General features: G+C 39.1%; 1 protein-coding gene across 1 annotated transcript; it reads left to right on the forward strand.

The window, feature by feature from the left end:
• The first annotated feature begins 666 nt into the window (after nucleotides 1–666).
• Nucleotides 667–23,407, forward strand: LOC124292424 (hemicentin-1-like). Its single transcript, XM_046729504.1, has 10 exons — nucleotides 667–742; nucleotides 10,027–10,186; nucleotides 14,348–14,484; nucleotides 15,813–15,993; nucleotides 17,318–17,454; nucleotides 19,868–20,039; nucleotides 20,284–20,420; nucleotides 21,680–21,866; nucleotides 22,227–22,363; nucleotides 23,008–23,407. The coding sequence occupies exons 1-10, from the start codon at nucleotides 694–696 to the stop codon at nucleotides 23,292–23,294; spliced, it is 1,584 nt and encodes a 527-aa protein (XP_046585460.1). The 5' UTR covers nucleotides 667–693; the 3' UTR covers nucleotides 23,295–23,407.
• Nucleotides 23,408–23,851: the final 444 nt, after the last annotated feature.

The following is a 23,851-nucleotide window of genomic DNA, read 5'->3' on the forward strand; positions in this document are numbered from 1 at the left end:
GGTTGCGCTATATTTTAGAATGCAACTGTTTCCTCTGTTGCAGTTGTATTGCAACACTCGCAACTTGCAACACTCGCAGCTTGCAACACTCGCAGCTTGCAACACTCGCAGCTTGCAACACTCGCAACTTGCAACACTCGCAACATGCAACACTCGCAACTTGCAACACAGCTTGCAACACTCGCAGCTTGCAACACTCGCAGCTTGCAACACTCGCAACTTGCAACACTCGCAACTTGCAACACTCGCAACTTGCAACACTCGCAACATGCAACACTCGCAGCTTGCAACACTCGCAACTTGCAACACTTGCCTCTTTCCGCTGCTGTTGTATGCAACTGCTCCGACCTCTTACTTTCTTCTGTTGCTATTACACAAATGCAATGATTGTCTTATCTGACTTTTCTCTGGTTACTAATTGCAAGTAATGAAATACATGCATCACAAGACTTTACACTTGTATGGCCACTTGTCAACGACTGTTTTCGTCCAGCTGGGGACAAACGCCAATATGTTAATAATCTTGCAACCGCCGACCATGTTATCATCCCAACTCATGTTTGACACGGTCAGATGTGTACTCCTACACATGGCCAAACGTTCATTAACGTCAAATGTAATCCGACGCTCTGCCCATTAGCGACTCAGCAACAACCATTTGACGTGCGCCTCACAACAAGCTCGGACGCTGACATGAAGTATATACTGCAGTTGGTGATATGGTTGAGCCCCTTTACTGTCTGTAAGTATAGTTTATTATAAACGAAGCTTTTTAGGGTTATAAATTGATTGCAAGCTGATTAATCACGAAAGATATTTTCTAAATATTGTGTGTATGTAACTGGTTGACAGGAAAAACAGTATTTACCCTAGAATGAAAAAGTGAAATCTTTTCTGACCTGTTCAGATTATCATGTCCGTTTTGTCAGAGGAAACATGAATATTTGTTGAACGTTACGGAGGGATCCCAGTGGAGACACAATCTGCCGTTCCACATGAGTGAGTGAATTAACATTTAAGTCACTTTGCATTTCAGTCATATCGTAACTAACCGTAAAGATATCTATTAACAAAGGCCAGTTTAGATAAAATAAATACATGTTAATGAAAGAGTAAATTCACCTGATATCACCGAGTTTCTATTGACACTGGTACGTAACCAAAAAAAAACATTTAGTACTCTAACAGCAATACAATATGAAAAAACGGGCTATAGATCGCCAACAACTGAAAGGAGGCCATCATACTAGAGACCATGGGGACGTACAGTGCTTTTACTGCCTGCATGGGCTCTAGCTGAATCTTCCACATGAAGCAATGTAAATATCTGTTTTAGGACTTCTCATTTTTGCCGTTAATTAATTGAACTATTTGCTCTGAGTATTTTACTATATTTGACCTTGATTCTGCAGTTTTTCAATATCTAATATTTTATCATAAACATATTTGGATTTGAATTACGGACTTGTGTGTTAACATTGACATTTACCTGACATGTAAACCACTTGAATTGGCCAGGTGATGTTGAAGTTGAATGGGGTTTTATTGCACTGGTTAAGCAACTAGCGTGCGTGTGGCTATTTTTACTGGTCCGCACTAAATAAGTGTCAGTTTTAATGTGACTGACAGCAAAAATATTGACACAGTGCACTAAGTTTGTTGAGGTCCTCTTACGATCATGGGTAAGAACATGTGTGAGGCCCCGTTAAGGTCATGGATGATTTCCTGTGTGACGTCCTGATAAGGTCATGGATACGATCATGGGTGAGGTGCTGATATGGATATAGATAAGATCCCGTGTGAGGTCCTGATAAGATCGTGGACAGAATGTTGGATGAGGTCCTGATAAGGTCAAGGATAAGTTTCTAGGTGAGGTAATGGATAAGATCCTGTGTGAAATCCTGATAAGGTCAGTGATGGGATCTTGGGCTAGGTCCTGATAAGGTCATGGATATGATCCTGTGTGATCCTGTTAAGAACATGGATAAGATCCTAGATGACATCCTCACAAGGTCATGCATAGGATGATGGGAGCGGTCCAGATAATGACATGGATAAGATCCTGCGTGAGATCCTGCTAGGGCCATGGGTAAAATCAGCGTGAAGTAATGATTGTGTCATGGGTAATACCCTGTGCGAAGTCATATTAAGATAATGCATACGATCCAGTGTGAGATCCTGATAAGGTAATGGATAAGTTCCTGGGTGAAGTAATGATGATATCATGGATAATACCCTGTGCGAAGTCATATTAAGATAATGCATAGGATCCAGTGTGAGATCCTGATAAGGTAATGGATAAGATCCTGGGTGAAATCCTGATGAGATTATGGACGGGATACTGGGTGAGATCCTGCTAAACTGAGGTCATGTTAGGGCCATGGATAAGATCGTAGGTGGGGTCATGTTAGGACCATGGATAAGATCGTAGGTGGGGTCATGTAAGGGCCATGGATAAGATCGAAGGTGAGGTCATGTTAGGGCCATGGATAAGATCGTAGGTGTGTCATGTTAGGGCCATGGATATGATCCAGGGTGGGCGAAACCGCATTATCAGTGGTTCAAGGGAGGTTACTCTCTCTCACTACTTTGTTCAGGCGAATGTGGGCCCACATTCGAAACTAGAGTACGTTGAAAACAAACAAATTATATCTCACAAATAGATACTCAACAATTCAGGATATGTGTGACATATTGATTCAGAATGCATGAAATAATTCCAATAAAGTGAAACTATAGTAGCAGACACTAGGCCGTGTCCCGGGAAACTAGGCCGGGGACTCATTAATATTTACGAGTGTATTCCTTTTGTGGAAAGGTTCTCACGATATCTGTGACGCCATTGGTTGAGATTTTGACCTTTGAAGCCAAGCCAAAGGTTATAAGGGTACGGAAACAGATTCCAGCAAAATCTTGTGTTCGCCTTGCAGATGACGTCACTAAGGCAAACGTGATGTTGATAAACCGACTGAAAAGTCACCATGGCATTGAGAATGATTGGTATTGTAAGGGCAGGGTCTACGCAGAAACATGCAAAGGGAAGAAGTTTAAAATCTACCCTTTGATGACATTGATGCCACCATTAATAAAAAAATAGACTGAGCATCATTCATTCTATCTAATGAACCAATGAAATGACAACACATGTGATTTTACGAACGTCTCATTGTCTTCTGATTGCCCCGACAGTAAACCATCATGTGTGGTGTACCAGTCATTGACATATAATACACATTGAGAAATATCTACCACAAATACAGACTCTATAAGTTCGTAATGGTTTTGTGTATTCCTTTGACAAATACAAGGCTTGAATGTTGAAGCCTTTTGTAAAAACTTGAAATTGAAGTAGATTAACAGCCTGACACAAAAAGATGGCTTATGACAACACTCTGAATTGGCACGATGTTCGATGGTAAACCTAGAAAAGATCGACATCCTGAATTTCCCAAAGCATCAATTAAAAAAAGCTTATTAAAGACATTAAGAATGATTTTGCATCATATTGCAAATATTGACGAATTCAGATATCTCCCCTTCATGAGTTTCGTTCTTTATAAACATTGTAAAATATACATTAAATGGTATCAGTGTGGAATTAGATATATTCGGGACCAAATTAGAAGATAAAGCTACTCTGTTTTCAATTTTGCGGTCCTTTATCGTTGATTTATGACCGCTAAATTGAACATTAAGCGGTCTTAAATCAACGATAAAGGACCGCAAAATTGAAAACAGAGTAGCTTTATCTTCATTCTAGCACGACAGATAAAAGCGGCGTAAAACTAAACTCAGTCAGTCAGTCAAGTGAATTATTCACCCTCCTTCTGTATCACAATCGACTCGCCCCATTCGCTTACTTGTGTACCAAACTTCATCATTCTCACACACATTCTTACGAGGCTGCTGAAAGAGGGCTTCATTTTCTGGATTTAACTTGGACATGTATCTTCGAAAGGATACAACAGGACAGAGGGGAGTTCCTGTCGCGTATATACGTGGCTTTGTGTACTCGGAATCGCCGACGCCCCCAGGATGATTTTTCGTGGATTCGCTATGTGTCATGGATATGAATTCACAGACAACATCGTCTGTTTCGACAACAAAGGAATGAACAGACAACTCCCCCTGGTTCTCACAGCCCCTTCGTCCAAACCCTAGGGTCAAATCAAACCACACTTTGTTTTGAAGGTCTACAGGGTTTTCCCAATTTTGTTTGTTTCTAATTTGAGCTAAATCACCATCTGAAATGGCATTGTGATGTGCTGGATTATCAAAACCCAACTGCTTTATTTTTTTTAACATTGCTGTAAAAGCGACGTTGGCCGAGTGAAATTCTTTGTCTTGAAGAATGTTCATGTTCATGATAAATGGTGGCTGTCTAAGGTGTCTGTGGATCGCTGCTCGGATCCCCACATACGATGACATGGCATAATAATTCCCGTCGGAAGTTCGGACTTCAGCGTAGAATCGCTTCAGCAGAGCGTTCATTTCATCAACTGGAAGTGTCTCAAACTCGGGAGAGAGTTCGTGAAATTGTAGCCACTCTGGAAATATATTTTAATTAAAAATATTATTTTATGTGCGCTTCAATGTTTTAATATCAATTTTTTAAAAGGTAAGTAACAACTTTATTTAACATGTTCAAGATGATTTACATCACCCTCGTTTATCATAGGATATGTTAGGCCAAATCTTGATAAATTTGTTCGATTTAAAAAGATTGTCTTTGCTCTTACGTTTCAAGAGTTTTACTCCTCACGCAGTTGTTTGAAGGGTGGTGTTGCTTCTCGAATCCAAAACAATATGTTCCAGATCATTGTCGGTCACTGTTTTGAAACGCTTGGTAGCAGGTTCATTTTTGATATCTAAAACAGTAAAATGGTAAATTTGAGTGAAATATTTACTTATTAATAAATTAAACTGCCGTTAAATTTCGTAATAATTGATTATTCATGCAAGGGAACATTTCGTACAATACAAGAGATAAATTGAGGAATATTTTTAGTCCATTTTTTTCTTTCCTTTTTCAATTTAAAAAATGTGAAACGAATTATCGCTACCTGTAGAATTGTCCAGCTTCGAAGTTTCTTCATTTGCGTTAGGCTCCAGAAATTCTTCGTCGAACCATTCGCTTTTCAGTTCAAAAACATCAAAGATGCTGCCGAGGTAGAAGTCTTTGATGTCAGACATGTTTGTTTACAACAATAGGGTCAACGAGTTCGTTGTATTCATACGCGGTGAATCGGTCACTTTAATTAGCGGTCCTTAAACTGTCATTTAAGTACGGTTTTGATGAGCTCTCAGCCAATCAGAATCGAGTATCACACATTGTCGTGCTAGAATGATTGATTTAGCACACTTAAAATAATTCAATGTCTTGAAATACGACTTCAGATTTAATGATAATTTCATTTCTTATTTCAGACTGATAAGTTTCATACCCAACACATTGATTAAACGATCAAAAGAAAGATAATCCGGTTTACAGAACAAATTCAGATATTAATTGCAAGATTCCCATGGACATTATCTCATCACTTAATTGTAAATGTATCTATATACTAATTCGTAATGGTGAGGGTACTTGTTCTCTTCAAGATCCTAAACTCACGGGCGAAAGAAACGTCACCAAAATGATTTTTTTATCTTTTATCGTACACTAAGTGATTATTCATATCTGTAGTTCACACTTTCATCATTCAGAATATTGTAAATCCTTAGTATAGTTTTCCAAATATGATTGTTAAATTTCCAAAATCTGAGTTTGTTGCTTTGTGACATGCTAAAAAAGCGAGGTGACGTTTCTTTCGCCCGTGAGTTTACTTCTAAATGGAACTCAAAGATGGATGCACACATTACACACTGAAAATTACCTGTCCCAATGTTTTAATACAATACGAAATTGTGTGGAGGACAGCAAGACACGGAATGTCCAACATAAACTCATCCATCGTATGATATCATCAAAATCATTGCTTTACAAATAGGATTGATAGAGGATAACCTTTGTACATTTTGCCAATCAGAAAGTGAAACACTATAACATTTTTTTCCTGTCGAAAAGTTCAAATTATGATGAAGGAGTTCACATTTTGGTGTGAAAGAAGAATCTATTTAAAAGTAGACTTAAATAGGAATAATTTCCTTCTTGGCGATTTAAGCATGAATATCCCTGAAAACCACCTTTTTATAATAACCAAGCGTTATATTCAAACTTGTCATTACAATAAGACTTGCCCCATATTACCGCTAATAATATAATCACAACATAGAAAAAATCATTTCTGGAGACAAGACCAAATTTGCAGAAAAATGGGCCCCGCTAGTAATATAGATGGACGCAAACAAATGTTTGATCCTATCTCTTATCTCCTCTCCATTTTCTTACTTTCCTATATCCCTTTTTCTTTTTCTTTGTACTGTATTCATACAACCATTAATCTTGTCGTCTGCCATTTATTCTGAAGCTTGAATGTATGTTTTATCTGTGTTATTCATCTGTATGAATATTGTATTTTTTGCTATTGTAATAAAAAAATAAGAAACACAGGAGATCATTTTACCTTTGATAAGGGTCATATGACAATTGCTTTACTACTTCTGCCGAATTTGTACTACGGCAGGTCCACGACAATATGATAGCTTCGAAGTTATGGAACATGGGAGAGTTTCGAGAATGCTGCGTGTATTTAACCTACTGTAAGAGTCGTATATGTAATGCTGCGTTCTGGGTAAGTCGAATTGGCCCTGTCTTCAAGGACAAGGGCAGATTTTGCAATTTTGGTGGGCTTACATCTAAGGATAACTTTCTCCTGACCAATTATCTGTGTGGCGTTCATGAAAAGTATGATCAATTTGGGGCTTGTTTTTGTGTGTGTTATTCATGATTGAGTCACATGTTTGTCTCAGGATGTGTAAATGAACTGAGTTGTGTTGCTGACGATTTGGCTGCCAAGGAAGGAAGGATAAAACAATTAGTTTGGTGATAAAAACAGAAACAATCATACATTACTCATATTGCCATGCTTATCCGCACCAAAATTGTGCACAATCTCGCTGTGCATTGGAACTATAATTCAACTCAAGAATCTTTACAAGATGTGACATTTGAAGATAAGGCATTTCAACGTATCTTTGGGGATACCTACACGATGTATTACTTTGGAATCATTTCCAATGGATTATTTAAAATTCTACTAATTAGACTTACCTTTGTTGGAAGATTGTTGTGGTGGGTAGAGTCACTATTGTGCGCTGGTGTTCATTCTAAATCATACAGTTGATGGTTGGCTTTTGGGGCTTTTAAGTATTTCACTGGACATTCCAAGTATTGAAACATTGCCACAACATGGAGTGTGATTTGATTCAGATTGGTGCAATATGCAATGACACTTAAAAGATCGTTGATTTCATGAAAGAAGGAGAGAGAAAATACGACATCGGTTCCAGTCAGGGTATTTATAAACACTTTTGGATGTTTGGTCTGATTGACAGCCAAAGTAAACAGGTTCTTCTGTTTAATGTACATGACAGAACAACAGACACCCTGTTGCCAATAATCAATGCCCATGTAGGAGTTGGCACCAAAATTATTATGGATTTTAATCGTACATTTGTCTACAAAATGCGGGGTATAAACATGACACTGTTAAACACAAGGATGGTTATGTGAACCCCAAAACAACGACCTATACCAATTCCATTGACGGATTTGGGGGCAATGCTAAATCAAGCTCAAGTCAATGATGGTCTCCAAAAAGGACAGATAGCTGCTCATCTTGATGAGATTGTGTTTATATGGAATAACAAAGATGGCTCTATGTTTACAATCATGCTTCGTCTTATTGCCAAATACTTTACTCTGTAAATCAATTTGTATGACAATTTTGAAATATTTCCATCAAATTCACGTGCCTATGACGAGCATACGTCTTGTTAAATTGTTCATGTTGTCACTCTTCCAAGTGTTCATGATGCTCTTATCATTTTAAACATATGATGCTGAAAGTATGTTGTATAATGAAGTTCCTGTCAACAGTTTGATGAAACTACCTGTGATAGTGCTACAAAGATATTCGATCAGCTTCTATGCAGGTGATTCAATTTTTTTGTGTCAGATTCAGTGTGAAATATGATGAAAGTTTCCATCATTATCATGAAACGCATTAATAATGATAATAATGAGTGTAGTTTTGTTCTTTTCAAACTGTTATGCTTGATTCTTCCATAACTTCACGAAGTTGTATGCCCAAGCTTGTGTTACACACCTATCACTGATGAGGTATCCGATAGGCCTTGCTAAAATAGTTCTGATGCGTCTGTAATAGAAATTACAGCTAGAAGTGAGTATTGTGGTCACAGGTGATATTGTGATTGATTTTAAACAACAATACAAATGTTCATTGTTACATCGCTACTGATGTCTTATGTTTAGAGACAGTAGCTAGAGGCCACACTCATGTGTGATTGAAACAACCTGTTCAGTATTTCTTTTTTTGAATGAATGAATAAAACTTGTTATCTTAATCTTCAGAATGAGTTAGCCGTGAGAGTGATTCGTTTTTGCAATATTTGAATGGTACGAAGAGTAGATTTTCTTAGTTTTTAAAATGTGGGCCAACCTAAAAAATCTCTAAAGAAAAGTACATAAGTAGACCCATATTCCTGTCCATAGACCTACAGTTGCGTGGTGAGCTCGATTCATAGCCATAGTTATCAGACCTCTTTGGGATTTGTAGTTTCATTGTGTTTATAAAAAAGTGGGCCTACCCACAAAATTCTTGATAGAGATAAAAATAAGTGCGCCCACATTTCTGTTTTCACGTCGATGCATAGTTTTGTCGTCAAACCGATGTAGTACTCCTTGATATCCACCTATTAAATAAGGACAATGAAATGGCCTATCTTTCCTGGCTCAGTTATCGGTTACTTCAACATCAGCGGGTGCTCTTGTGATTCTATAACTCGAGTAAGATTGTACCTCCACCAACAAAATGTGGGCCCAAATCCGAGTCGGTCCTGTAAGCAGCTAGTAAGTGATCCAGAATTAGGTAATATTGACAAACACGCATAAAAACCGGGAAGCTCAATAATGATGTTCGTATTGAAGGAAATGGTTCTCTAAATAGACTAACCTGAGTATTTTTAATGATGAATCGAGTGACGGACGATATCGTAACATCGCTTTGTCAGCGCGATGTGTTTCTCAGATACGAGACTACACGTCATAGCTCTAAGCTATATTTAGAGTTAGCTCCCTTCGAAATTCGAACCACCGACAATGCTGTTTCACCCCATGGATAAGATCCTGTGTGAGGTCCTAATAAGGTCCTGGTTAATATCCCGAATGAGGTCCTGGGTGACATTCTGATAAGGTCCTGGAATACAATTCTGGATGAGGTCCTGTAAAGGTCATGGATGGGATCGTGGAGAGGTCCGGATAAGATTGCGGATGAGATCCTGGGTGACATTCTCATAAGGTCATGGATGGGAACCTAGGGTGAGATCGTAATGAGATCATGGATAAGATCCTCGTTGAGATCTTGTTAATGTCACGAATAAGATCCTGGGTGAGGTAACGATAAGGTTAAGGATAATATTTTGGGTGGGCTTGTTATAATATTATGGGTGAGATCCTGCTTCGGCAATTTATAAAATCCTGGGTGATATTCTCATGAGGTCACGAGTGTGATCCTGGGTGAGATGATGGATACGATCCTGCGTGAGGTCCTGATAAGGTCATGATTAAAATCCCGGATGAGGTCTTTGTATGGGTCTTAGATGAGGACCTGGTTAACGTCCTGGACGACGTCCAGCCTGAGGTCCGAATGCTGGCTGAGATCCGAGATAAGGTCCTGGATGATGTTCTGGGTGTGCTCCGTGATGAAATCAGAGGAAAGGTGTTCCGTGCGGTCCTTGATGTGAGATATGAGGTTAGTTTCTGGATCATGAGTATGGAGACATCATCATCCTGATGTCAGATACCAGTTACATCACTTTCATGTGTTGACATTAACGTTTCAGGTGCCCAGGAGCTTGTAATAGACCCACCAGTAGATGAAATACAGGACAACCCGAAATCGTTCTCTATGTACTGCAGAGTTCCTGGACTTCCAGACAGCACTAAACATCTAGAATGGCTGGACAGGAACGACAATATTATGGAAGGCTCCAACGTCCGAAGGTACAGGATTGTGTATTGTTTCACTACATTCTTCAGTTCGGTGTATTTGTTGTTTCACGTCCTAGTCGATATTGTCCTCCTATATGACTGCGACCAGTAATTAATCAGATCTGGACATGAAGAACCCAGTGATTGATCCTGTAAGTTAGGGAACGACAGTTTGAATTAGTTGACCTTAGACTTAAGACAGGAAACTAGCTATGTGTTTCGTCTGAACATCATTGGCGAAAATACGATAGTGACCATGTACCACACAGGCCCGCCACGTGACCACCGACAAATCAACACACGGTCTGTTTCCACAAATAAAGCCGAAGCCAATGAACAGTCCGTAACAAACCAACCCTACTTTTCACATTGCTTCATAATGTAGGGTTTGACACAGTTTCGTTTCAATGACTGACACTTGCATAATGAATGAGTTCACCACGGCGGGTAATAAATTCATATCTCATTATTAAACATATCCTCGTGCTCGATTCCACGACACAAAGATATGAGGACATCAAGTGACGCATGAACAAACTTTGGCGCTGAACCTTTGCCCAACAATGAGTGAGTGAGTGCGTTAAAATTTAAACATCGGCCAGATATATATAGTGGCTAAAACAGGTAACACGTCAACAATGGATTATTAACTATTTCGGGACAATACAATGTTTGAAAAACAACGGCTATAGATCGCCAACAATTGAAGCTAGATCACCATACAAAGGACCATGGAGACTTACAGTATTTTTGCACCCTGCATGGACCCTAGTTGGATTTACACCATCCCTTCAGCCGCTGGCGATTGTAGTCAATTTTAGCTAAACATATAAAAGACACAGATTCTGTGATTAAAAGTTCGTAGTATGAAACATACTTTGATTGAACTGAACTTACTTACCCTCTCAGGGAGACAATAATTTTACGCTACTTCAACCCCGTTTGAAGGTATTGCCACTAACAGTCAACAGTTATTTATTCTTTCTAGCAAATCAAAATACATTCACTAATTACAAAATAAAATCAAACTGTATCAATTACATGAATTTCTTATAATAATGCAACAATTAAATGAAAACTGCCATTATCAAAAAGGTTCTTAATAGATAAAGCTTTTAAATATTTATCTCTTGTGAGGGAAAAATCAATACAGTCAAGCAAGACATGCTTGACCTTGATTCTTTCACCACAAGGGATGCGAAATGGAGGATCCTCACCTTCACGCAAGTATTCATGTGTTTATCTTGAATGGACAATACGACAATGTTGTATAGTGGCCTTCTCAAATCTGGACTGACAACCCAAGTAAGTATAATCAATATAAAGTGTTATTTCATGTAATTCATTAATGCCTACTTGGGTGTTTCACTTCTCCTGCATCAGACCACAGATGTAAGATCTAATAACATCTTTATAATCTGAGTATGGGATAAGAAGTGCCGTCAGATTTGATGAGTACTGCCATCAGCCATCTTGTAACCATTGATTTCAACATGTTTGCAAGATCATTATAGAATTCATTAATTTCAATTAAATGTGGATGCTGAGAAGGCAATTTTTGAAAAGCCTGAAGGCAAGAAAGAGAGTCTGAATTGATCATGTATTATTCATATTTATGGTGATTTTTAATATTTTTAAGTGCTATGAATGTGGCGTTAGCTGTGAAAATAGAGCTATGATCCGGTAAGATATTGTTCTAGATCCGATGACAGTGGCACAAGCAGATGTGCCACCATCATAAATAAAGATTTGTATGTATTATAATCATTTCTTAATTGATTAAAATCCTGTCTATATTGTAATTCATTTGTTTCTGACTTTTGAATGTGGTCAATGTAAGGTCGACTTGGGGCATTACTAAATGCCAAGGAGGAGAAGAAAGCCGACGGATAGGAGACTCCAGCTCAATGCCAACAGCAGTAATGAATGATTTGATTCATATCCCAAAAAGTGGAACAAGTGAAGATTTTTTTATTATACAAATCCTCATAAAGTAGATTGAAACACAATTGTAAGCAGGATTTGGCTCATTAATATATAGTTTTGTGACATACTACAAAGATAATTGGCACAGCGAAGCTGGCACATCGGCCTCGACAGAAATATTGTCAATGGGAAAAGTTCGGAGAGATCCAAGACATAGTCTCAGACCTTGATGGTGGACAGACACTTAAAGGCTGCTTTTGCAGGCTCCACCATAAACAATGGAGCCAAAATCCAGTTTGGATCATACACGTGCTCGAAACAGTTGGAGGAGGGTTTTCTGATCCCCTTCCCACTTTGAGTTGCAAACAACTTTCAAAATGTCTAATGCCTTAAGGCATTTACTTTTCAAATATTGCATATGTGTCCGAAAGGTCAAATATTGACCGAAAATCAGACCCAGGAACTTGGCCTCTTTTACAATTTCAATAAGTGTACTGTCTTAACTTAATTGCGGGACCCTGCGAGGTTTATATTTTATGCGAGGCGAAAGTGGATACGAATTGTGTTTAATTTTGAAAATTTGAATCCGTTTTCTAAACACCATTTATTAACACAATTGCAACTGAGTTTCAATAGTATGCATGTTTATGCAACGACAAGAAATATTAAAATCATCCACAAATAACAATCCATCTATTGAATCGTTTAAGCCCTTTGATAAACTATTAATCTGTGCACTAAATAGTCTGTCAGACAACATACTGCCTTGTGGGACACGCTGATCCTGAATATAATGGCCAGACAGGTTGGAACCCACGCGGGCTTAAAATTGCATGTCATTTAAAAACTTCGATAGAAATTGAGGCAAACGGCCTCGCAATCCATAATCGTGTAAATCACTTAAAATACCATGTGGTGTCGTATGCTTTTCCAAATCGAAAAAGATCGACAATGCATGTTGTTTTTTAATTATGGCATTTTTTTCCAAAAGCTTCCGAACGCACCAAACGATCAATGGTACGACGGTTTGAACGGCAACCACATTGTATATCAATTAGAAAATTATAGGTTTCCAAGAACCAAACGAGACGATTATTGATCATGCGATCCATGGTTTTGCAAACGTGCCCTATAAAGAAATGAATAAGAAACAGCCCACGCTTTGAACAAAATTGTAACCACGGTCTCCATGCAAAATGTGAAAACAAAAGTAAAATAACATAAAACAATATCTAATAGATGAGGGAGGCTACCATGAGCTGTGAAATGTTTGAGATGATTTAGTCGGATTCAGTCGTTCGGCCCGTAACGGTCGATTGGAATACTCCGTGTGAACCATTCCGAGGTTGCATGATTACATAATACATTCGGAATGACACTTCCCTAATCTTGTCGCATGAAAGGCCGTTCTCACGAGAGTAGTGATGGACCGTCCTCATGCTTGTCAAGCGATAGCGTGAACGAAGATCTAATTTTGATCGGACCGAATCTTTCGAAGCCTACATTGATCAACTGCTAGCAAAAACAAAACCCGTCTTCACACGGATTAGAACGTTTCTACCAGTACCAGTGAAGATGAGCTCCGATCTAAACAGGCAGCCCTGAGACAGACACTAGATTGTCTTACACATGGACGTTCTGATGAAATAGCTTTGGAATGTACGTGAGAGGCTGAAGTTTCAATGCGCCAGCTGTTGTGTACTGGTCACAATGGTGTGAGGATGTTCTAACGGTCCTGGTGCTCGCCCTGGAGGAACAGCGGACATCTGGAACTTTACTATTTGTTTGACTCCTCAACTTCTCTGGTTGGCATTACAACCAATCTCAAGACTACTGTATCTGCATCAAGGGTCGTTTTCATTAGTATGGTTTCAAACGCAAGCAACGGAATGACTCACCTGAAGTGGCCTCAATCCACATGAAATTGTGTGCATGGATTAACATGTATAATTTTCACAACGGTGAAGTATCTTTGCATCTCACAGGCACCTGCAGCTACAGTTTGAAAGTCCAGGCATTCTTCCAGTCAAACACTCATTACCCAAACTTAGCCAAAAGTTGTCACCTAATTTACTAATAATTTGAGTTTTTTGTTTTGGGTATATTTAAGTTATCTATACGTTGTCTCTTGTTGGACGTTTTTATACATATTCCTGTTTACAGTTGAATGAGAATAGAACCGAAACCAGTTTGCCTTAATGTGGCTCAAATGATGGCGAATCTATCTTGTCCTGTCTTTGTTTGTAGCCTTGAAACATCCAGGTATGGTGCCACCTTATATTTGTTCTTTCAAAACTGGAAGGACAAAGACGCTGGAACTTACACCTGCAGAGGTGACATCTTGGGCAGGAATATGAGTAAATCCGTACAACTCTATTTCAATGGTAAGACATTTACATTAATTCTTATTGGTAAATATCGTTAAACCTGCCTCCCTCCCTATTCACACCACTCCACCCTCACAACCCCAAAATATTGTGTGTGTATATGTATGTATGTATGTATGTATGTGTGCGTGCGTGCGTGCGTGCGTGCGTATGAATGTATGTATGTATGTATGTATGTATGTATGTATGTATGTATGTATGTATGTATGTATGTATGTATGTATTTATATATGCATGTATGTGTGTGTGTATATATATATTTATATACATATGTATCGATGATCTGTTTAAAAGATATGTGCATTCCACCACTTTCCCTGCCTGAGTCAGCTCTTCCTTCGTGTCGAGTAATATTCAGACAGCTTCAGCCTTAGGGGTATTCATTCTAGAACGTCTGAGATACATTCGGGAGTGATCCTTTTACCAAGGTTTCAAAGAGCGCCATACGATTCTTACTCAAACGTTGTGCGTTCTGGATTCTTCTCTCAACAAATCGTTAGTACAGTATTGTAGACACGTGGAAGACACATAAATTCCACGAATCACTGATGCTCAATGCAATGGCCTGTCTTGACCACCATATGTTCCAGTGATTTCGCAGGTGAAAACCTGACGTAGCGTTACCTGTATTGTGGCGGTACCACCGATGCGACAGGATAACATAACGCAAGCACCTTTCGTCGTGACTACCTGACAGTGACTCAGAAACACATGCTTATGATCTGAATAGTTCTATATTTGTTTGGATTACAAAAATGCTTTCAGCTGGTTTTTTTTGCAATTGTGATACAGTCAGACCTCGTTAATCCGAACACTTCCTATTTTCATCAAATACGTTCGGATAGTGAAACGTACGGACTATTGAAACGAACCCTTATGTACGCCACTACAGTAGAGTTACTTCCCTTTGACATACCGAGCCAAGTATCAAATGCATCAAATGACTTTATTACAGTTTGTATACATAACAACTTGGATATTCATATAACAAGCAATCAATCAATGCATACAATAATGTCTGGATATAGTATAACATTCAAAACTTGGAAACTCACTCGGGTTAAAGAAATCGCCAATGACAGTCTGCTTGGATAGTGGCTTGAAAGATGTACGCATGCTGACCTTTGTCTCTTAGTTCTAATCATCTCAAACACTCTATACACACTATATAGCCATGTCATAAGCTTCCCTTACTTCTTGCCGTTAACTGTGCAGTAACTTCAATATCCTGTCCCTTTTGTTTTTTTAGTTGAAACTGTGTATGGTTTGTTGATCGTCAGACTCGAATATAGTTGTTGGAGTTTATGTTTGAACCACTCCTTCAGATGCCCAAGATATTATCATCAGCCCGTCTGAAGATGAATCGCGAGTCGAAGGCTCAGGTAGCCATGTGCTAAACTGTGAAGCCTTGGGACTTTCCAGCGGCCAAACTGCCGGGTTAGAATGGCTGGACAACAACATGAGACCCATTGGACCTCTCAATGAAAGTGATCCGAAAACCAACAGGTACTGATTGCTGTGGAATAATTCTTAATATACTGCAGTATACATATTACAGCCCCTGCGTACATACAGACCTATACCAATACCAAGCTCTAAATTATAAACTGTGCAAGGTTAGTTCGTTATAGTGGGGGTGAGTGAGTGGTAGCAATTTTACAGCAATATCCTGGAATGGGGGGCTGGACGCACAGGGAATGGGCTTCACACGTGCCCATGTAGGGATTCGGAGCCGGGTCTTCGGCGTGACGAACAGACGCTTTAACCACCACGCTTCCCTGTTCAGTATTCCGTAGTTATCCAGTGACAGGCCTTGTATCTCCAGGATACGTTCACCTTTTAGGCAGAATACTGTCACCTACAAAGTTGTATAAAGATATGCCCCTGGTATCTATAGCAGGCATGAAGCAATCGACTCAGTGTACCTGTGACTGTTGAGTTTGGTCATTTGTATTTTGTCTCTAGAGTTGCTGCGTAATGGTTAACGTTATCATCTAGATGCATCACAGCACGTGCATCAAATCAAGTGCATCACTGCACGCACCCTCCGGCTGAACAAAACTGACTTGTTGCAAATAGAGGTGCAGAAGTGGGGAGGGTTTAATCCGATTGTCTCTGTGTAGTAATATGACACACTAAGGCTAAGATGAAAAATTATTGCCATGTAGTGTTCACACATGTAATTCAAAGATATTGTACGACACCTTGGATGTTGTACTATTGTTGTACCAAAATGGCGCCAAACACAGGGTGTTAAGGAACTACCTGGAAAGACGGGAGGATGTTGGTCTGGCACGGTTAATGGGGCAGAACCGCTCATCCACGAGCTGGGTTCTGAAATATGTGTCTACATAACGGAATAATGTAACATATGTTATATTTGGGATTACTCTTTGTTAGTAAAGTACAGATTCTGGTACTTTGGGTTGAGTCCCAACCAGGATTCGAACCCAGACCTCCAGAGTCAGGCACCTAACCGCCAGCACACAAAGTCAGCCGCCTAACCCGCTCAGCCACCGAGTAATCCCAAGTGAAATCCCAAATATAACATATGTTACATTTGACCACTTTCTAAGTGGCATTGTGTATTCATAACAGAGTGGCTTTATGCCAGTCTCAAGTACTCAGTAAAAGGGAAACCTCCATGGAATCATGGACATATTTTACAATCTGGAAAAGTATTGTCTAGAGTAATGCTTTTAGTACTTTAGTATACCCCATCTAGCCAGTGTCGTGTAATCCTGAAGGTATTTCTAAGCATCAAACTCAAACCAGCCACGAACATTTGAAATGTTTTCTAAGAACATATCTGCACCTACTGCCGTTTCAGGGTCTATACCGTACATCGTGGCCAGAGACGCCTGTTGAAGTTTGATCAAGTGAAACTTGAAGACCACGGCAAATACACATGTAGAGTTTCACTTGGAGGTGAATCAAAACAAAAATCGGTTCGTCTTAATGTTTATGGTAAGTCAATAACTAGCAAGTCAGACGTAGACAACTTTGTGCCCTGGGTGAGTGCGATTTGGTTTACGCCGCACTCAGCAATATTCCAGCTATATGGCAGATTCGAACCCTGAAGCTATGTACCACTTTTATACTGCAGCTATGTACATCAATATACTACTTCTATGTACATCAATATACTACTGCTATGTACATCAATATACTACTGATATGTACATCAATATACTACTGGTATGTACATCAATATACTACTGGTATGTACATCAATATACTACTGGTATGTACATCAATATACTACTTGTATGTACATCAATATACTACTGGTATGTACATTAATATACTACTGCTATGTACATCAATATACTACTGGTATGTACATCAATATACTACTGGTATGTACATCAATATACTACTGGTATGTACATCAATATACTACTGCTATGTACATCAATATACTACTGGTATATACATCAATATACTACTGGTATGTACATCAAAATACTACTTGTATGAAAATCAATATACTACTTCTATGTACATCAATATACTACCGGTATGTACATCAATATACTACTTGTATGAACATCAATATACTACTGCTATGTACATCAATATACTACTGGTATGTACATTAATATACTACTACTATGAACATCAATATACTACTGGTATGTACATCAATATACTAATGCTATGTACATCAATATACTACTTGTATGAAAATCAATATACTACTAGTATGTACATCAATATACTACTGGTATGTAAATCAATAAATTACTGCCATGTACATCAATATACTACTGCTAAGTACATCAATATACTACTGGTGTGTACATTAATATACTACTGCTATGTACATCAATATACTACTGGTATGTACATCAATATACTACTGGTATGTACATCAATATACTACTGGTATGTACATCAATATACTACTGGTATGTACATCAATATACTACTTGTATGAAAATCAATATACTACTAGTATGTACATCAATATACTACTGGTATGTACATCAATAAATTACTGCTATGTACATCAATATACTACTGCTATGTACATCAATATACTACTAGTATGTACATCAATTTACTACTGGTGTGTACATCAATAAACTACTGCTATGTACATCAATATACTACTGCGATGTACATCGATATACTACTGGTATGTTCAGCACTATACTACTGGTATGTACATAAATATACTACTGCTATGTACATCAATATACTACTGGTATGTTCAGCACTATACCACTGGTATGTACATCAATATACTAATGCTATGTACATCAATATACTACTGCTATGTACATCAATATACCACTGCTATGTACATCAATATACTAATGCTATGTACATCGATATACTACTGCTATATACATCAATATACTACTGGTATGTTCATCACTATACTACTGGTATGTACATAAATATACTACTGCTATGTACATCAATATACTACTGCTATGTACATTAATATACTACTGCTATGTACATCAATATACCACTGCTATGTACATCAATATACTAATGCTATGTACATCGATATACTACTGCTATATACATCAATATAGCACAGCTATGTACATCAATATACTACTACTGCTATGTACATCAATATACTACTGGTATGTACATCAATATACTACTTGTATGTACATCAATATACTACTGCGATGTACATCAATATACTACTGCTATGTACATCAATATACTACTGCTATGTACATCAATATACTACTGGTATGTACATCAATATACTACTGGTATGTACATCAATATACTACTGCGATGTACATCAATATACTACTGGTATGTACATCAATATACTACTGTTATGTACAGCATGATACAACAACAACACGTTTTGAAACTCATAGAGTACTTTGTATGCCCTGTTACAATTTTATTGTTTTCCTCATTCATATGCTAATTCTTACGCACAATTCAGTTGTTCAGTGAGTGTGTTAATATTTAAGATCACATTGGCAATGCCTCAGCCATATCGTGACGAAAACAATTTATACTATAAAGATGAAAACATTTCGAAAATTAAAACCTGTCAATGATGGACAGTAAAAATACTAAAGTATCACAGATAGGAATATATAACTAGGACATAAAACTAAAACGATAATACAACATAAAACACGGGCTATAGATCGCCAACAACTGAAGGTAGATCACCATACTAGGGTCCATTGGGGCTTACAGGGTCTTTGCTACCTTCATGGACCCTAGTTAGATTTACACCATCCCATCAGCCGCGATTGTAAGAAACTTTAGCTATACATTAAAATAACAAAAATACTACGCTTGAAGAAAATGGTAAGTTTAAATTTATTTTTAAAGTTTTGTGGCTCTCGGGAAGCCAGTTTGTGCCTTAACATTCCTATTGTTTCAGGGGTTGTAACCGTTCCACAAGAAGACGTTATGATGCTGGAGTTGAAGACAGGTACAGCTATCCATTGCCAAGTGACCGAAACATCAGGAGGCCGAAATGTGACTGTAGATTGGCTGTACCCAAATCTTGCCAGCGTATCTGGTTATAGCAAATGTTGTCCTCGATTAAACAGGTAGAACTGTTTCCCATCATGCAAATGTGCGCATTCTATTTATATTATAACGTCATCTCAACGCTGTCTCAGTATTAAGAATGGTTAGACAGATTTGCGTGTGATCCTCTATTAAAGTGAGCTAGGTAGTGTTCTGTACCTTGTAAACCCAATATATCAAGAAACAGGGTATGGTTAACATTTGACTGACGTCCCTGATTGAACTGCCGTTTAAAAGACTTCAGTTACCAGTTTGATATTACAGAGAATTCGCACACCAGACCCCCATGGGCAGCACGCTGTTCTTTGACGAGTTGCGAAAAGGCGACAAAGGAAAGTATTATTGTCGGGTCAAAATCGACGGAAAGACAGTGTACAAAGGAATTCAAATCCGCTTTCACGGTAAATATTCATGGCAGATAAGCTAATTTGTGATAAAATAAATAAATACAATAAAATTCTGTTACGTGTAACACAGGATTGTAGTTTGACGGACAGCCGGTAGTATTTGATAGAGTCGCATTGTAGCTTCTGCCTTGTCGACACTGGTTAATTGAATTAACAGCGGTCAACAGCTTGACATTGACGTGCACGATGCACATTTACTAGTGGATTGATAAAAGCACGTTTGATAAGTTATATCATGACATAGCATCTTCATTTGGAAGGAGACTCAAAAGTCATCCATGTCTTTGGTGAAACGGTCCGTCCTTCATAATGACGAGCCAGGATTCGAGCACATGTTCACATGTTATTTGAAAGGCACATCATGCCATATAAAGAGTATGGCCGCACATTTCCGGTACTGCTTACCATACGACTTTACTATGTTGCATGAATTATGTGTTTATTTCCAATCGTTCCACTAATCGGTTCGTAAAACCAATTAACGAAAAGCAATGTGATGTTATTAAAATTGTATTCTAACTTCTAACTACGTTCAGAAATTAGTACAAATCATTATAGATGTATTACAGTGGCAGTACAAAATAGACTAACAGTGAAACTTCAAAGATACAAGCTGTGATTGTGTCATTGAAGACAGTGATAGTAATGTTCTTATTGCAACAGTGGTGAAGTTTCCAAAATTTGTCCAAGGCTAAGGATCCAGGGTAAGAATGATCTCAACACCACTGCTGGTCCTCTGGTGATTTGATACGTAATGTGAGATACGAGTTAGCTCACCTTATATATCCGAGCAAAGGACACCAGAAGATTCTCCGACTCCCTGGGTTAGACTATAGTGGAAAGGTCTGCAGGGTTGTTGTACCTTCCAGAATTCCGACTACTTGTAGCATGAGGCTAAATATAGCACACCTCTGACCATCCACATATACAATGTATATCTCTTGGAACATTGTTACAACATAAATAACACTGCTAAATAACACATGTGTCATGTGTCCAGAATGTTCCTGTCGCGATAGACTTCGTGCAAACCTACGTCTCACAGACTTTGAAGACTTGGTTCAAATCGTGAAATAGATGGTTTATGTTTCTCGATTTGTCCCTACCGTACCCGTGACCTTAACTGTCATATTCCATAACGCTATGACATGGCTGAAATACTGCTCAAATCTTTCACGCCTGTTATGCAACTAGTCTGTTCACAAATTCAGTTTCATTAACATTTGTCTGACATGAGTGCTGGTTTATTTCAGTCCCCCCAGAAATCGTTATCACCCCAGCAGAAAGGCGAATAAGGCGGAAGAAGGGCACCTCGGGATCGGTGTATTGCAAAGCCACGGGACTTTCAGACAAACAGCTGAAAGATGCCAAGCTCGAGTGGCTAGACAAACATGACGATATCATTGGACCGTACATGAAAGATGATCCCATACGCAACAGGTATATTGGTAATACTGTGCACCTGCTGCTGTCTCTGTGCAGTGATGTCATCTCGTGGAGTGCATGTTTATGTAGAATATGGATTTACTTAATTCAAGTCATTGAGGCTTGGCAGTAGAACGGACACCAGATTTGCGCAGTGCTACTTGAGGTGATATTCTGTATTTGTTGCTTATGCAAGGACCTTTGTGAAAACAGTTCCAAGGGTATATTGTATTGCCCCCTTTACGACGTCATTGAACGAAGAGCTGCCAATATGACGAAACACTGGCTATATCATAGTCGGTGTCAGGCACATGAGATAAGAACACCTGTAATACATGTTTTTTAATTTTCTGTGCCTATTTTATCTGTGTGCAGGGTCTACACAGTGGTATTGCCGGGTGCAACGCGTCTTCAGCTTGACCGGCTGACCAGTGGAGAGCAGGGGACATACACCTGCAGAAGTACAGTCGGTGGCAACATCATGATCAAAGACATTGAGCTCAATATCTACGGTAAATGACAAAAAGGCATCTGAGTGAGTGAGTGAGTGAGAGAGTGAGTGAGTCAGTGAGTCAGTGCGTGAGTGAGTGACTGAGTGAGTGAGTTAATGAATGCATAACATAACTTAACAGTTGTCCTAACAATAAGATTGTTTTCCAAATCGGGTACTGGCCACTCCAAGTAGATCATCAAAGAAGTATGAGTCTGTTTCCGAGATGACAGAAGGTGTGGACAAATGGTTATTCAATCAATGACACTGTCACGTTTCACTATAATCCAATTTAGATATTTGGCCACACTGCCCCATTCTAAATGAACAATTGCCTCACGTGATGTTACAAATGCGGGGCGAGGGGTAGCTTAGTGGTTAGAGAGTTTGCTCGTCTGTGCTCAAAGCCTTTTTCTTGCGTACCCTGACGTGCTGTTGCTGGAATATTGCTGACAGTGGCGTTAAACCAACGAAAAAAATGTAAATGTGAGTACGTACGTGTGTGTTCTGCATATTTGCATATATGCGTTTGTTAGCAATATGTCTGCAATAACTTCGTGATTTAGTCACACTGGACTGATGGTGCAAGTTACTGGGTACGTTAATTGGCTTCAGCGTAACCTCAGCGAGCCGTCCTGTCTACCTTTGTCTGCATGTTCTGTGCAGGTAAGCCAGACACACCCACGAATCTTCAAGCCGCAACTGTCGACACCAGATCCATTACAATCACCTGGGATAAAGGGTACAACGGAGACTCCAAGCAACGTTTCAACATAGAATACAGACAACGTGACGGACAATGGAACACCTTTCCCACCATGCCACGTGACCACCACGCCCTTGAACTGACACTGGGTGGTCTCAAGCCTGCAACAGTCCACGAGATTAGGATAAATGCTGTGAATAAATATGGTTCGAGTCGCTACGCGTCAGTCAATGTGACAACGTTTTGACAGGTAATGACTGTTTGTAATTATTCATGTGCAAATTACTTCTGGACTTGAAGGAAGTGGGAGTCAATGGTGATTTATGTTTAATAAAGTTTTCACAGAAAATAACAGAAGCTTCTCGGTTCTTTAAAAACGTTTCAAAATCAAATAATTATTTCTATGTGACTATGTTTTCGTACTAATCCTGATGTCAGAACTACACCGGTTCTCCTACATTCTGATGGCCCACAACCCCGACTGCCAGACCAAGGCAGGGTTCTCCTACATTCTGATGGCCCACCAACTCCGACTACAGACCAATGGTTCCCCACTACATTCCCCGACTGACCAGACCAAGGCAGGGTTCCCCTACATTCTAATGGCCCACAACCCCGACTGCCAGACCAAGACAGGGTTCCCCTACATTCTAATGGCCCACAACCCCGACTGCCAGACCAAGGCAGGGTTCCCCTACATTCTAATGGCCCACAACCCCGACTGCCAGACCAAGGCAGGGTTCCCCTACATTCTAATGGCCCACAACCCCGACTGCCAGACCAAGGCAGGGTTCCCCTACATTC

This window comes from Haliotis rubra, unplaced genomic scaffold (assembly GCF_003918875.1).
Source record: "Haliotis rubra isolate DU_JTF1 unplaced genomic scaffold, ASM391887v1 Scf517, whole genome shotgun sequence".
NCBI classification, from domain to species: Eukaryota; Metazoa; Mollusca; class Gastropoda; order Lepetellida; family Haliotidae; genus Haliotis; species Haliotis rubra.

Coding starts and splice junctions, on each gene's coding strand:
- LOC124292424 (XM_046729504.1), top strand. CDS start 694: ATGAAGTATATACTGCAGTTGGTGATATGGTTGAGCCCCTTTACTGTC. Junction 743..10,026: donor GTTGAGCCCCTTTACTGTCT/GTAAGTATAGTT, acceptor TTAACGTTTCAG/GTGCCCAGGAGCTTGTAATA. Junction 20,421..21,679: donor AATTCAAATCCGCTTTCACG/GTAAATATTCAT, acceptor GGTTTATTTCAG/TCCCCCCAGAAATCGTTATC.